This window comes from Cydia strobilella, chromosome 1, assembly GCF_947568885.1.
Source record: "Cydia strobilella chromosome 1, ilCydStro3.1, whole genome shotgun sequence".
Lineage (NCBI taxonomy): Eukaryota > Metazoa > Arthropoda > Insecta > Lepidoptera > Tortricidae > Cydia > Cydia strobilella.
In genome coordinates, this window is record NC_086041.1 from 16,584,638 (window position 1) to 16,600,848 (window position 16,211).

The following is a 16,211-nucleotide window of genomic DNA, read 5'->3' on the forward strand; positions in this document are numbered from 1 at the left end:
TTTAGTATTTGTTGTTATAGCGGCAACAGAAATACATCATCTGTGAAAATTTCAACTGTCTAGCTATCACTAGCGTTCATGAGAAACAGCCTGGTGACAGACATACAGACAGACGGACAGTGGAGTCTTAGTAATGGGGTCCCTTTTTTACCCTTTGGCTACGGAACCCTAAAAATGGACGTGAGACTGATAGCAAAATGTTTGTAAACTTTCGGTATCTGTTACTACTATGAAGTATGGACCATTCGGTTGCACGGTACAAACGTGCCGTTCACACTTATAAACGCAAATTGTGCATGCGCATGAGATCCTTGACAGGGCGCCACCACACGCCACCTAGCCACCTAGCGAAAGTTACTCTAGGCATTGGTCGATTCGAGACTGTTTCTGAGACCTTTCGCTGAAACATTATTATTATGTTACTAGCTGTGCCCGCGGCTCCGCCCGCGTGGAATTCGGTCTGTGTCAGTAAGCTGCTAATTCACCCCTAATTTCTCTCACTCTCCCCTGGAGGCGGAACTTAAAGTAAAATTGACAGATGGATACGCTAGAGGATTGTAGTCCAGATTAAATATTTTACAATTAGGTACCGCTAAATAAAATTACACTCTAAAATCAACAGTTTTTTTCGCCCTTATTCAAAATTAAATTGATTCAGCGGTTTAAGCGTGAAGGGGAATTTAAAAAAGTATGTTTTTTCATATTTTTTGGGTTTATACTTCGGAATGGTATCATTTTGATATCATAGATGAATTCGGCAGTCCTGATTTATTCGAAAACGATACCAAACTTGGCCTAGTAGCTTAAATGATATAGATATCAAGATAAAGTTGAGACCCTCCCCCTCTACATATTTACATCACAAATCTTGGTGGCTTGGTGAAATCTTTTTGTTCACGCAACGCCGTATTTTAGGATCTGCACCTACACTACCCCCCCCCCCCTTTTAGAGGTTGAATTATGATAGCATATAACCTGGCCGGAGATTTTCTCGACAGATTAGTACAGTTTGCATCAAAATCCGTTCAGCCGTTTTCACGCGATGCGCGGTCAAATAAACAGACAATCCGATAAACAGACAAACAGGCAAAAATTCTAAGAACTGTTGGAACGTGTTCTGTTATCAATTCTAAGTATCCCCAGCCACTTTTTTCTAATATCTTCCATGTACAGACTTTCGACCTTCTTCCGCTTTATTATAATATGTAATAGATTTATTTAGGAAATGCTAATTTAAAAACATCACATAACAAAATATTGTCTTCGGTTACCGCGATAGTTACTCATGAAATAAAAACCCTCACCCTCAGTCACCCGTTGACCACGAACGCTGTAAAGGGTTCGAAACGTCGGGATGTATTATAAATTCTATATACGCGATATAATCCGTTTTCATTGACCACCATACAAACTTTTAACCCCTTTTTTTACCACCTTAAGGGATGAATTTTCAAAAGCGCTGAAAGTGGTTTTCTTGATTTTTAATATAATACCATTTTGCTAGCTTAAAATAAAGTTTCAAGTTCCTAGCTTAAAATAAAATTTTCACCCCAAGACAAACTTTCATCCCCTTTTCATCCCCCAGAGGGGTTAAATTTCCAAAAACGTTGGAGTTACTTTTGTTTGTAATCGTCTATTATGCCTTCCTAAGAAGTTTCAAAGCATTTGTATTGGATTCAAACTTTCAACCCCCGTTTAACCCTGTTAAGGGGCGAATTTTTGAAAACGCGCTACCCAGCACTTTTCCTGTATTATAATAATATGCGCATATACAAAGTTTCAAGTAAAACGCACTCGAAAAAAAACTGACCTTCATACAAACTTTCAACCTCTTTTTCACCACCTTAGGAGATGAATTTTCAAAAACGCTGAAATTAGTGTTCTTGTATTTTAATAATATATCTTTTCACGAAGTTTCAAATTGCTAGCTTAAAATAAATCTTGAACCCCATACAAACTTACATCCCCCTTTTAACCCCCTTAGGGGTGAAATTTCTCTAATTTTAATAGCCTATAACATGGCCGTGGATTTTTTCGACAGATTAGTAAAGTTTGCATCAAAATCCGTTCAGCCGTTTTCATTTGATGCGCGGTCAAATAAACAGATAAACAGACAAAAATTCTAAAAACTGTTGGAACGTGTTCTGTTATCGATTCTACTCGTAAGCCAATTTTTTTTCGAATATCTTCCATGTACAGACTTTCGACCCTCTTCCGCTTTATTATATGTATAGATTATTATAATTCACACTTAACATCCCTTTGAGCGACTGTTAAAATGCTTCGCTTAGTATAACGCAGAATACGAGTTTTATTTTCATGAGCGCTATGTAAATATGTTATCACTTATCATTTTTGATTTGGCATTTTCGATAATCACTTTCCACTGCATTTAGTACCTATCAATAAATGTCACCTTTGTAAAATTATGCTAATTCATGCAAGTGTACCTAATCTCCGTCTAGTTGGTATTGACCTTGATAGCATCCAGTGTCAGTGTCATTGAACAAATGAGACTAGTGGCGTGAGGTAATTCCGTGAAATCGTCCTCATGAAAATTTCCAATGACATTCATTCACGAACAATGCATTTGTCATCGGAGTAACAAAGAGACACGAATACGATGTATACTTTAAAAGGAATAAAATATTAGATATTGCCCTATGGGTAATTATTGCGTTAAATCTTTACCTTACCTAACTACCGGGTCAAAAGAAACTGTTCCACAGAAATATTCGGTAGGTACTGTTTTGGACTCTACTAGATTTAGAATTAGATCATACTAATTAATTCCGTGATTTCATGGGTACAGCAATAGAAGGGCGTTTTCTAAAATAAATCTTGAAGAAACTGAAATAAATATCATATACGAAGGAAAAAATGACCAAAGCCTCCAGTGTCCAGAGCTGGAATCGAACCAGCGTACCCAGTTTACCGGACAGGTGCCTGAACCGCTCGGCTATCCGGCCACGGTGGCATGGGTCGAAATTTCCAAGTATATGACACAATTCCCGAAGGCTTGTGGCGCCCCCTGGCCATTTATTTCAGTTTATAGTTTAAATAGTAGTGTGTCTACTTGAAAAACCACAGATTAAAATATTTTCATAGAAAATAATTTAATTTGTTCTTAGGGGAAATCTTGAAGACCCTTCAAGAAGATTCTTTCAAATCTGGACATTCTTGGGCTCATTCTACTCAGAATCGACAGCATTCTCCATCCTGCCATAAAAAAAGATATACCTGAATGTTCATACTAAAACGTGACGTAATGAAATGGCCATTACGTCACGTTTAATTGTGAAAAATTTTTTTTTCACTTGTATGTGGTGTGCAATTTTCATACAAAATTTTGGGACACTTTTTTATCATCAGGATTGAATATGTTAGTGATTCTGAGTTGAAAGAACCCAAAAACACCAGGATCTGTGAGACTTTGAGACTGAGAAGTCTTTCAATTCAATGTAACCTATTAAATAAATACAAAAGCGTAGGCAATTATTTGGTTACGTGAGAAATACATAGATCGAGAGATTTTCCTATCAATAGTTTAGTGCGCTATCATTATTCAAGTTCGTTGTGGAAAAAAACACGAAAACCTTAGGTAATAAGTATTTTGCTTTAAAATGCTAAATTAAATATTTAATGTGTTTTCGTTTACGTAAAATACTTTAGTAAATTGCGGAAGAAGTTGGCAAACAATTTCGGGTTTTTTACTAGGAAGGTTGCTGAGAATGTACCGTACAATCGGGGACATCGCCGGTGAACTACTTCAGATTTTTTTTACCTCGATCCTTACGAGCGAGCTAAACTCCGCCTTCCATAGAGATAACCAATTACGATGCATTTAGGATCCTTTATCTTAATAATGTAAAGGGTAAAAACAGGTAATGAGACAAATTTCTATGCAGTTTGTTAAATAACTTAGATTTGCGATTTTCTAGCTACTTAATATATGTAATGTAATGTAACTTTAGTAATTAAATTTACTGCTTATAATGGAAGCAAGAATTGGTTTGTAAACTACTTAGTTCAAGATTTATGTAAGCAATTACTTTCATATGCATGTTGTGTTTGCCTGTTATTGGGTGAATACTCGAGCAATTTGTTTTTATTGTCACGTTTTCAATAAGCTACATATATAAATATGTATAAAATATATAATAAAAAAACCAATAGCTAGTAAGGACAGTTTATTAGGCTAAGCTTCGCCTCCCCATTAAGATAACCAATTAGGATGCATATTCGATTCCTTATCTTAGTTTGCTAATGCCGGCCGTCACAGAGACAATTAACGGAACAATGGACGTTAATAAACTTCACCTGGGGCCCGTTTATCAAAAGCTTGTAGCTTGTAATACAAGTGGAAGTCCCTTTCTAACAAAAGCTGTCAAAAAGGGACTTCCACTTGTATTACAAGCTACAAGCTTTTGATAATCGGGCCCCTGAGCTAACCTGTTTTTTTCAACACCCTCATTTATAAGTGCCATGCTATTGGTCATCACATCACTTTTTTGATGTCGCCTGACGGTCTGCAAGACGTTTAAACGATTTTTGCCCTTAAGAGGCCGTAGTCGATTTTGGAGCAAAAATGTAAAATTGACAGATTTAGTCGTTGAAATTATACACGTTTTGTTACGTAATATCTAAATAACAAGTATTGATTTCTATTAGCACGTCTTCTCCTCTTGCCTATTAATAATGAGGTCGCGAGCGTGCGTCACCGGTAATGCATGAAGAGAAGGGGCAGTTTTTAAAAATTCATCAAAAAATCATGGTGGTAAATTATACAAATTGATGTATAAGAATAAGAATAGTTTCAGCAAATGTTGTAGATTGTTTACGTATCAAAATTACGTTGAAGTTAAGTCGATTTTCAGAGAAATTGTCACTTGTTTTGAAGTAATTTCTGGAGAAAATTGATTTCGTCTAACTTTCATTTACACTACTTCAAAGTCATAATAATAAAAATGTAGTCTGATAAACGTCAAGTACAGGATATGTGTAATACAAAATTACCATGTTTAGCAGTCCAAGCTTTACGAAATTTACAAATACGAGCGACAAAATCAGTGCTTTACGCGCGTTTACCTAAACGTCCATCGGAAAAGCAAACATTACTAATTTAGTGAGTCTGTTTTCAAAAAACTGATCTGATAAAAGGTAAGATAAGAAGACGTGCTAATAGAAACCAGTACTTGTTATTTCAATTAGGTAACAAAAGGTGTAAAATTTCACGGACTAAATCTATCAATCTTACATTTTTGCGACTAAAATCGACACCGGCCTTTTAAGGCGGTTCCCTGAGCCAGAAGGCGAAAAATCTCCTTATATGATCATGTTTTTCTAAGAGGCGTTGATATTCGTAGACGTGGAAAAAATATATGTAGTTCTTGACTATATTATCTTTAACAACATAGCTTCCGATACACGAATTATGACACTTCGCTCGATACAATTAATTCCCAAAGTCACCTCTAACTCGGACTTTTAATCCTACTTTACTCGGTTATTTATTATGTGATATGTACTTATATGTATACTATAAACAAAAAAAGAAGAAAAAACAATCTTAACATAAATAGTAATTTCATAGCTTTAGAAGTTCGATATTTTAAGGTAACGTTTTTAAAATAAATAAAAACCGACAAAATTCGATCAAAATTGACACTTGGCGCGTATGTTCTTTCCCGTTCTTTCTTGCGAAATGTGACAAAGACAGCGGCAAAACTATGGAACGGCCTTAAGGTGGTTCACCGGGAATGTCGGCGATTGTACCTATTGATTGCAATGCACTTGTTTTACAGAGTTAGTCTTACTGATAAAACAGCGTACTCCGGGGTATCCCAATCCTTTTGGTATTGTTCGTTCCTGCCTATGAACTTCGTGGTTTTCAGGGCTTCTTTGTTAGTAAAGTTTTCTCCCTTCTTCCCTACCCTTTTGCCAAGCCTTCTTAGAGGGGCGCGCCCCAGCGGTTGGAAACTTCTGCCATAAACGTTTACAGCATCGATCTCATCAGACCGTAATTTATTTACGTATAGTTAATATTGTAGTAATAAGTGAATGCCCTAAATTTTAGATTAACTATGTCCTTTTTATTACTTTCCTGAACCACATACCTACTAATAAAATAGGTTATTCAAGAAGCGAAAGCGTCCGCAAAAGAATGCGGTGTGCGTTATGGAACGCCAGCGTAATCGGTGAGTAACCATCACGTAATGGTTACCCAATAGCACCGCAACAGCTGATCGATTAGGATCGACCGCGATCTTGATTAAAAATGATTAAGTGGGCTCATGACGATGGGTGCCGTTCCCCATATGGGGACCAAGAGGTCATTTGACCCAATTAGTTTTCACATAATAGTTAATGTGTATATTTTGTATGGAGTACGGATTTATAAGAGCCGTGTTTAAAATATGATCGTGCGAATACTGCTTTAAAAAATCAAAGACTACCATCAAAAACATTACATGTAAAAAGATGCAAGTCTCGCAACGCAGTTCTTCTACTACAAAAAAGTTTTGAGATGTTATGGGAAACCAAGTCGGTTATTTTAGTCAGTGCCAGGGGGTGTTAAAACCGTAACAATATTAGATACCTTTATGTTTTGATACATACATATAATCACCTGGCAATCGCACACAATGCTTTAATTGTACTCGTATGTGTATTGCTCAAACTGCATGTCATTAGGGCTAGCGCTATGTTCAATCAGGATTATTTTAAATAGTTGACGAATTATCCTTATGTCATGAACTATGTAGTCATGCGATTGCCAAGTCATTATATGTGTGTATTAAAAAAATAAAGGTATCTATTATTGTTACGGTTTTAACACCCCGTTACTAATTACGTTTCAAATTTGGAGCTTGTGGGTCTGCTAGAAGTCCCTTAGAATTATGATAATCGTGAGTGTGTCAGTGACAAAACTAAGGAACTTTGACATGCAATAATTCTTAAACTACATGTTCAAATTACATGTTATTGGAAATATATCTAAATCATATTATGCTCTATAATACGTCACTGAAAATTCAGGGTTCTAGCTTTAGCTATCACAAAATTACAGGACGTTGAAAATGGCATGAGTGGCTTCGAGAAAAGGATGGTACGGCCGTGCCTCTTTGTTTTGCTCGACTTGGCGGGGGCACTGCCGTGCCCCCAGATATAACTTTTATATTTTTTAAGGATCTCATGCATACAGCTAATGTTGCACAATTATATTGAATGGTACTGATTGAAAAATAATTAAAGAGGGAAATTGTTTTTGACGTTTTTGATGTGATGGTTCGATTTGAGTGATGCTTGATGCTTAAATAATGATTATTTTACCTTATTTCCTCGCATGTTTGGAGAAAAGCACGATATATGCCTCGGCAGGAATAGCAATTCGTGGATTCGTCTTCGAATCGAATCGAAAATCGAAACTCATCCACGAATTGCCCGTTCCCGGCCACTGCAATAATGTACTATTTCTTTTACAGCGTAACGGCTCCATGGAATACGACGGCATATTCCTCATGAACACCGGCGCGGCGGACTTCCTCGAGCTGGGCAACATCGAGAAATGGAAGTACTCCAACCGCACCGTGTACCGCGACGAGTGCGGGGAGGTGCGGGGCTCCAGCGGGGAGTTGTGGGCACCGGAGCTCGGGCAGCCGGAGGTCCAGGTGTTCGCGCCTGATATATGCACGTCAGTATTGGTTCTGTGTTTTTTAAGTGCCAATTGGAGTGCTGGAAGTTGTCAACGACATCATGTAGAGCTTTAAGCCTTTATAAAGCAGAGGGAATATATTTCCCGCCTGATTTTGAACTTTATTTCAAAGGGATAGGGTTCAAATTTGCATAATTTCTGACACCCTTATGCCTTATAAAGGCACAACTCTAACTGTATAAATATGCTGTTGTTAGGACATGCATCGTTATGGCTGATTGCCTTGGGGTCTGCTAGCCCAGAATAAAATTATGCACACAAGTAAAAAAAGGACTTGGGACAAATATTAAACTTTTGTATTTCAAAAGCCAACAGGGTCATGTATTGTCGTCGTGTGCTTCACTTTACGATGCAATACCTATATCCTCATCTTATAACTATTATTCCGATATTTCTAATTGCCTTAATAGGGAACAAAAATAAATAAATGTCTAGCCTATAACCATTACTTCTGACGATTAGGATTACTATTGTATCTACGTGAATAGTGCGTTGACTTAATTATCGATGTAAGATAAATATGAATAGACAAACTTAACATAAAAAAAATTATTAATCCGAAATACGTAAGGGGATTAGAAAAAAATGCACACCTGACCTGTCCTTATCTTCTTGATGCAGTCCAGTCGTACATAGTACATATATTATCTGATACTGTATGAATTTATATAAAAAAAAAAACATAATCCAGACATGATGAAGAAAGGATTGCGTCGCATGACATTGCATGGGATTATAAATGACTAGCTAATAATTATTGTTTATAGTTTTAATTTAAAAGCGGAGACCTTTAATGCTGCGGCGCTTAACATAAGTGTTGCGATAAACATGCTAACTATATAAAAGGCTAAAAACATAGTTCCACGGAACCATTCATTAAAAAGAAAGGGATAGAAAAAAATCTGAACACACCCATATTTTACTACTAATAAAAATAAAGTAGTAATGATAGGTTAATAATAAAGCGGAGGGGCTGTTGGTTAGCCCTTGCACTGCTTTTCCTAAAATACCTCTAAATAATAAAAATAAAAACAAACAAATGTTTTTGCACCTGGCTCTAGACAAGTAAAACCATAACGCTCATCTAAGACCTAAGACCCATCGCTCAACTCGTAACATCGCTCATCGTAAACTGGAAAGTGGGTCAAATATAAGTTTTTGGCAAAAAATTCGTTTTTGGTACAAGCTTTTATCGCTGACTGTACTTTTTTTCCACAGGCAACTAATACTCATCGAGACAATTCTAAAAACCCCGAACACAATTAGGCTGCGTTGTTTTATCACAGAGTTCCTATGACCACCTCCAGTCTCTGTCGTCAGATCAGCTACATGGTACCATAATATTGCATTGTCAATTTGTCACTCGACTTATATGTATATGTATGCAAATTTTCATCTTCATCGGAAACCGGGAAATGGGTCAAACTAAACATGCAATATTTGACCCGTATAAATACAAACATATTATATACATAATACTTACTTACACAGGTACATTGCAAGATTTGCAAGTTAATAAAAGGCTTGTAAAAACAAGCTCTTCTTTGGAGTTAATATCGTTAGAACTTAGATTTTGATAATAATATATGCGTCGGTTTGTGGTACTGTGGTACAGTCAAGTGTAAAAATATGGGTGCACTCATCACACTCTAAAATAGGTCCCATAGCTCTTATGTCAGCGAATTAAGAACTATGGGATATACTTTTGAGTAAGTTCTATGCACCTATATTTATACACTTGACTGTACAACCACAGAAACAACACATGCTTGATTAATAGATAATTGAATGTTTGTTGGTCTATTTCCAGGTACCTGACTTTGGGTATAGACAAGGAGGTGCACGTGGATGGCATAGATGGAGTTCAGTACGCCGCCAACGTGTCCGTGTTCGACAACGGGTATAACTACCCTAGCACGGTACGTATTATAAACAATGTAGGTACTTATTATCATTGTAGGTTGTAGGTACAGCGAGCTGCTAAATTGTATGGATACATTATGAATGGAATTCATTCATTAAGTGTCCATGTATTTTTGCGGCTCGGTGTACTAAAAGTCAAACTGTCACATTAAACCAAGCTTTGTTCTACATAACATTTTTCCAGGCATAGTACGATTTATTGACTACATTAGCGCCAATTTAAACTTTAGCATGCCGATTTAAGGTTTAAATTAGATTGCGTTGTCGGGAGTAGTGACTTGTCTTCAAATGAATCATTCAAAGCTGGATTAATTGGAATATATTTGGATTTTTTGGGAAAACCTTGTAGATTGGTGCAGCCTGGAAAAGGGTTAATCTTGCAACTACTTAACTAAACTAAAATATCCTTCGGGTTGAAAAACTGCGGGTTAAAAAACATCGTCGCTCCTTTCTTTAACATGGCACAAAATTTACAAGAATGTTGGGTACAGTAGTTTGTTGTGTGCACGATGAAATTAACCCTCAACATGAAACTCAAGCCACGGACGCATTATCGGGTCAGCAATGACAATGAAAATCCATTCCATGTTTAAAATGTAGTCGGTCGTTTTTAGGCGTGCTACTGCGACTGGAACCGCGACAGAGACTGCCTGCCGCCCGGCGCGCTGAACGTGTCGGCGTGTCGCTACGGCGCGCCCGCCTTCGTGTCGCTGCCGCACTTCCTGCACACCGACCCCTACTACCCCAGCAAGATACAGGGCTTGGAGCCTACCGAGTGAGTACCGTAGACTTGTCCACTTTTTTTCACGATATTGCCTCGGAAATATGCCAAACAATGTTTTATATAAATTAACCCATAACTCGACAACGTTCACAATACTGGACATAACTTTTGATCCTATTTTTTTCCTACCCCGAATCATTAAAGCCATTGAGCGGCGAGGAGGTAAATTCACGAACTTCCGTGTTTTGACTAGAAAGTAGCGACTAGTTGTACAGTTTAATTAACAGGGCGACAAGGTTTTTAAACCACTTTACTGTTGTTTTCCACGCTCTGATTGCTTGACAGTACAGTTGTACATCAAACCAACCTACTCGTCCATCCGTTCCATCGCTTATTTTCTAGCCTCTTCAACATTACTATTTGTATTTCAATCCTGTTATTAATGGTTTTAAATGTTTTGTTGTCAACAGTGAGCATAACTTCAGACTGGCGTTAGAAATGCTCACGGGCATGCCGCTTCAGGTCGCCGCTCAGCTGCAGATCAATATGCTAGTCCGACATGTAAACCTAGTCAGGTAAGTTGCTCTGCACATACTATAGGGGGCAGCACAGGAGCCGTCAGATTTTTTGGCGCGAATGTGATGTAAATGTGAAGTGTGTGCTTCCGATGTAGCCCACAAGATGGCAAAACCTACTATGCACAAGAAAACGTGCGATACGTTTAGTACGGTAGATGGTAGCACTTGCTTTTTCACTGTACATGTTTCTATTTATTATTATTTTGGTATCTCTTCGGATTTCACAGGCCTATAAATCCCGGTCTTTTGATAGGCTTGCGTGGGGATATAGATCCAACACGTAGAGGCCCCTTGGAGAGCTTTAATGTCATGTAGAACGCCTGCTGGAACCCGTTCACAGGCGCAACAATAGACACCCATGAACCGGTCGCAGCAGGCATTCGGACTATTGTAGAAAACCGGCCAAGTGCGAGTCGGACTCGCGTTCCAAGGGTTCCGTATATTACACAATTTAAACAACGTATTTTTTATGTGAAACGTGAGTGAAATGTCTTTAAAAAACCTGTAGGGGTCGGATCAAAAACTAAGTAATTAAGTCCGACTCACGCTTGACTGCAATTTCTAATAGGTTTTCCTCTTATTTATAGGTAAAGATCTATTTTGTTTATTTTATTTTCAAAATTTTAGACCCAGTAGTTTCGGAGATAAAGGGGGGGAGGGGGAATGGTCATTTGTTGCCTATTTTCTTGAATAACTTCTAAATTATTTATCCTAAAATTATAAAAAATATATATTTGAGATTCTTACAATGAGCTCTTTCATTTGATATATAACACGATATAGTTTGAAAAACTTTATTTTTAAATTTTCTCATTTACCCCCCAAAAGTGGCCCTCATGTTTAAAATTCATTTGTTTTCATTACATGTCCGTCTTTGGGTCACAAACTTACATATGTATACCAAATTTCAACTTAATTGGTCCAGTAGTTTCGGAGAAAATAGGCTGTGACAGACGGACAGACAGACTGACAGACAGACAGACAGACGCACGAGTGATCCTATAAGGGTTCCGTTTTTTCCTTTTGAGGTACAGAACCCTAAAAAGTGAACAGTATACCGATATAACAATAATCACGACCGGGGGGGACGGGACGACACTAGGAATATAGTTAACGTCAGTAAAGATGGAGGATGATTTGAAGAAAGAAAGAAAAATTGCGTAAAGGATACTTTCGATTATGGGAACTACGTCACCAGATCAGGGGTGCGAAACTCCTCGCTTCGGGCAAACTCGGCTCCGTTCGGATCAGCATTGCTCCGAGCAATTATTAGGGTTGGCACAACTTGGCGTCCCTTTGCGTGCACGACCACAGATAAGAAAATGACTTGAATTTTGACAACCCTAAATAGCCGAAAAGGATAGTGCCATATATTAGAAAGGGATAGCATGATTCGACCCTGAACCGCTGTCAAACTTCGGTTTTGTAGGAAGTTTCCTTTCTGTACGGTACAAGGCCTATTGATTTCTTTAAAAATATATGACCCGCCAAAAGCTTCTATGTGTTGTCCGTTCTCTAGAAAAAGTTGCCAGTAATTAACAAAAAAATAAAAATATTTTACAACAGCAACTTTGGGCTTCGTCTATACGACTCCGGGAACAAATCAAATTATTTTATCAAAGATTTTGATTTGTATTTATAAAGTAGTCACACTATTTATTTTTTGATATAAATTATTATCTATTTCAGTTTGTCTTTGTCTATGTTCATAAACTCTACAGAGGGTTGACGTGCCTCTATAAAATTGTTTCGGTGTTTTTGGCAGAGGGGAAACGACATGAAGGCGTCTCCATTACTAATTCCTTCAAGGTTCATGACAATGCAATTGAAACAAGTTTGGGAACAAATCAAATTATTTTATTAAATATTTTGATTTGTGTTTTTTAAAGTAGTCACACTACTATATATAAATTAAAAACTGTAATAGATGTCATATATTAAAGAAAAAGTGACGAAGCCTTCCAGTGGTGAAGGCCGGATTCGAACCGGCGTCTTTAGCTATCGCGGCTAACGCCATGAACCCCTAGGCCACCCCGCCACGGCGGTGCCCGTCCGAATTTCTCGACTATATGCCATCTTAGTAAGACTAGGCGTCTTTGACCAGCTCTAAGGGCAAGCAGTGCGCGCTTGCACCTCCTAAACGAACTCCTTACGGATTTACGTTGTAGCGAGAGAGACTGGTGCTGCCATCTATGAACAAGTTTGGGAACAAATCAAATTATTTTATTAAATATTTTGATTTGTGTTTTTTAAAGTAGTCACACTACTATATATAAATTAAAAACTGTAATAGATGTCATATATTAAAGAAAAAGTGACGAAGCCCTCCAGTGGTGAAGGCCGGATTCGAACCGGCGTCTTTAGCTATCGCGGCTAACGCCATGAACCCCTAGGCCACCCCGCCACGGCGGTGCCCGTCCGAATTTCTCGACTATATGCCATCTTAGTAAGACTAGGCGTCTTTGACCAGCTCTAAGGGCAAGCAGTGCGCGCTTGCACCTCCTAAACGAACTCCTTACGGATTTACGTTGTAGCGAGAGAGACTGGTGCTGCCATCTATGAACAAGTTTGGGAACAAATCAAATTATTTTATTAAATATTTTGATTTGTGTTTTTTAAAGTAGTCACACTACTATATATAAATTAAAAACTGTAATAGATGTCATATATTAAAGAAAAAGTGACGAAGCCCTCCAGTGGTGAAGGCCGGATTCGAACCGGCGTCTTTAGCTATCGCGGCTAACGCCATGAACCCCTAGGCCACCCCGCCACGGCGGTGCCCGTCCGAATTTCTCGACTATATGCCATCTTAGTAAGACTAGGCGTCTTTGACCAGCTCTAAGGGCAAGCAGTGCGCGCTTGCACCTCCTAAACGAACTCCTTACGGATTTACGTTGTAGCGAGAGAGACTGGTGCTGCCATCTATGAACAAGTTTGGGAACAAATCAAATTATTTTATTAAATATTTTGATTTGTGTTTTTTAAAGTAGTCACACTACTATATATAAATTAAAAACTGTAATAGATGTCATATATTAAAGAAAAAGTGACGAAGCCCTCCAGTGGTGAAGGCCGGATTCGAACCGGCGTCTTTAGCTATCGCGGCTAACGCCATGAACCCCTAGGCCACCCCGCCACGGCGGTGCCCGTCCGAATTTCTCGACTATATGCCATCTTAACACACTTCATCACTTTTTCTTTAATATATGACATCTATTACAGTTTTTAATTTATATATAGTAGTGTGACTACTTTAAAAAACACAAATCAAAATATTTAATAAAATAATTTGATTTGTTCCCAAACTTGTTCATAGATGGCAGCACCAGTCTCTCTCGCTACAACGTAAATCCGTAAGGAGTTCGTTTAGGAGGTGCAAGCGCGCACTGCTTGCCCTTAGAGCTGGTCAAAGACGCCTAGTCTTACTAAGATGGCATATAGTCGAGAAATTCGGACGGGCACCGCCGTGGCGGGGTGGCCTAGGGGTTCATGGCGTTAGCCGCGATAGCTAAAGACGCCGGTTCGAATCCGGCCTTCACCACTGGAGGGCTTCGTCACTTTTTCTTTAATATATGACATCTATTACAGTTTTTAATTTATATATAGTAGTGTGACTACTTTAAAAAACACAAATCAAAATATTTAATAAAATAATTTGATTTGTTCCCAAACTTGTTCATAGATGGCAGCACCAGTCTCTCTCGCTACAACGTAAATCCGTAAGGAGTTCGTTTAGGAGGTGCAAGCGCGCACTGCTTGCCCTTAGAGCTGGTCAAAGACGCCTAGTCTTACTAAGATGGCATATAGTCGAGAAATTCGGACGGGCACCGCCGTGGCGGGGTGGCCTAGGGGTTCATGGCGTTAGCCGCGATAGCTAAAGACGCCGGTTCGAATCCGGCCTTCACCACTGGAGGGCTTCGTCACTTTTTCTTTAATATATGACATCTATTACAGTTTTTAATTTATATATAGTAGTGTGACTACTTTAAAAAACACAAATCAAAATATTTAATAAAATAATTTGATTTGTTCCCAAACTTGTTCATAGATGGCAGCACCAGTCTCTCTCGCTACAACGTAAATCCGTAAGGAGTTCGTTTAGGAGGTGCAAGCGCGCACTGCTTGCCCTTAGAGCTGGTCAAAGACGCCTAGTCTTACTAAGATGGCATATAGTCGAGAAATTCGGACGGGCACCGCCGTGGCGGGGTGGCCTAGGGGTTCATGGCGTTAGCCGCGATAGCTAAAGACGCCGGTTCGAATCCGGCCTTCACCACTGGAGGGCTTCGTCACTTTTTCTTTAATATATGACATCTATTACAGTTTTTAATGCAATTGAAAGTTCGTTTTTTTAATAATTACAAAATAACGAGATTATTTTTTACTTTGCCAAATTAAAAATTAACATACAAGTTAATTTTTTCCTAATGGTTGTCCAATATTTGTAGCCTCAACAACCAGTTGCCGGATCCGGACACGCTGGTGCCGATGTTCTGGTTCCGGCAGGAGGTGCACATCACCCCCGCGTATGCGCGCATGGCGCGGATGGCGCTCAACCTGCGATACGGCGTTCCTTACGCGCTCTACACGTTGACTGTGAGTGTTGTTACATTTCTGGATGCTACCCGCTTTCGGAACCGGACGGGGTATGTTGTTCCGGCAGGTCCGCATCACTCTCGACGGCCTCTCGCTCAACCTGCAATACGCCATTCGCTACGTGTTCTACACGTTGACTGTTAGTTCTGTTACATTTCCGGTTGCTACGCGCTTTCGGAACCGGACGGGGTATGTTCTGGCGCTGGTAGGTTCGCTTCACACCCGAGTATACGCGTGACAGAAGGGGTGAGATAATTTATATGATTTAGGTATATATTTAACTATATGGACACTTAGGTATTTATAAATGAAACGTCAGAGCTTTGGTAAAATACGAACTGGTTTATTCATCGAGCTGTAAGTATAGTGTGCACCTGTTTGTTAACATTATGGAGTCGTGACGTCACACAACACACAACCACAGGGCGGCTCGTGCTATCACGCGCATGATGAGGTTGGAGCTGGACTTGCGATACGGCATTTCCGATGCGCCGATTGTGAGTTCATGATACAAATTGAGCAACAATTCTGGTCCGCTACGGGGAATGGAACTCTTAAGTCCACTCTAAAACAATTTGTGAAAACAGCTTAACTGAATGTAATCCAGGGGCCCACTGTGATAATAAATTAGCAAAAATTATCCCTATCGTAATATTTTAGCTTTGCGCGGTTCTTTGTG

At 38.9% G+C, this 16,211-nt stretch overlaps 1 protein-coding gene across 1 annotated transcript in view; it reads left to right on the top strand.

Moving 5' to 3' along the window:
• Positions 1-16,211, top strand: part of LOC134746199 (protein croquemort-like) — a 41,808-nt gene that overhangs the window by 21,649 nt on the left and 3,948 nt on the right. The window contains exons 6-10 of the mRNA XM_063680528.1: positions 7,485-7,693; positions 9,525-9,633; positions 10,252-10,412; positions 10,832-10,936; positions 15,385-15,532. Coding sequence (XP_063536598.1) covers positions 7,485-7,693; positions 9,525-9,633; positions 10,252-10,412; positions 10,832-10,936; positions 15,385-15,532 — 732 coding nt within the window. The remainder of the gene's footprint in view (positions 1-7,484; positions 7,694-9,524; positions 9,634-10,251; positions 10,413-10,831; positions 10,937-15,384; positions 15,533-16,211) is intronic.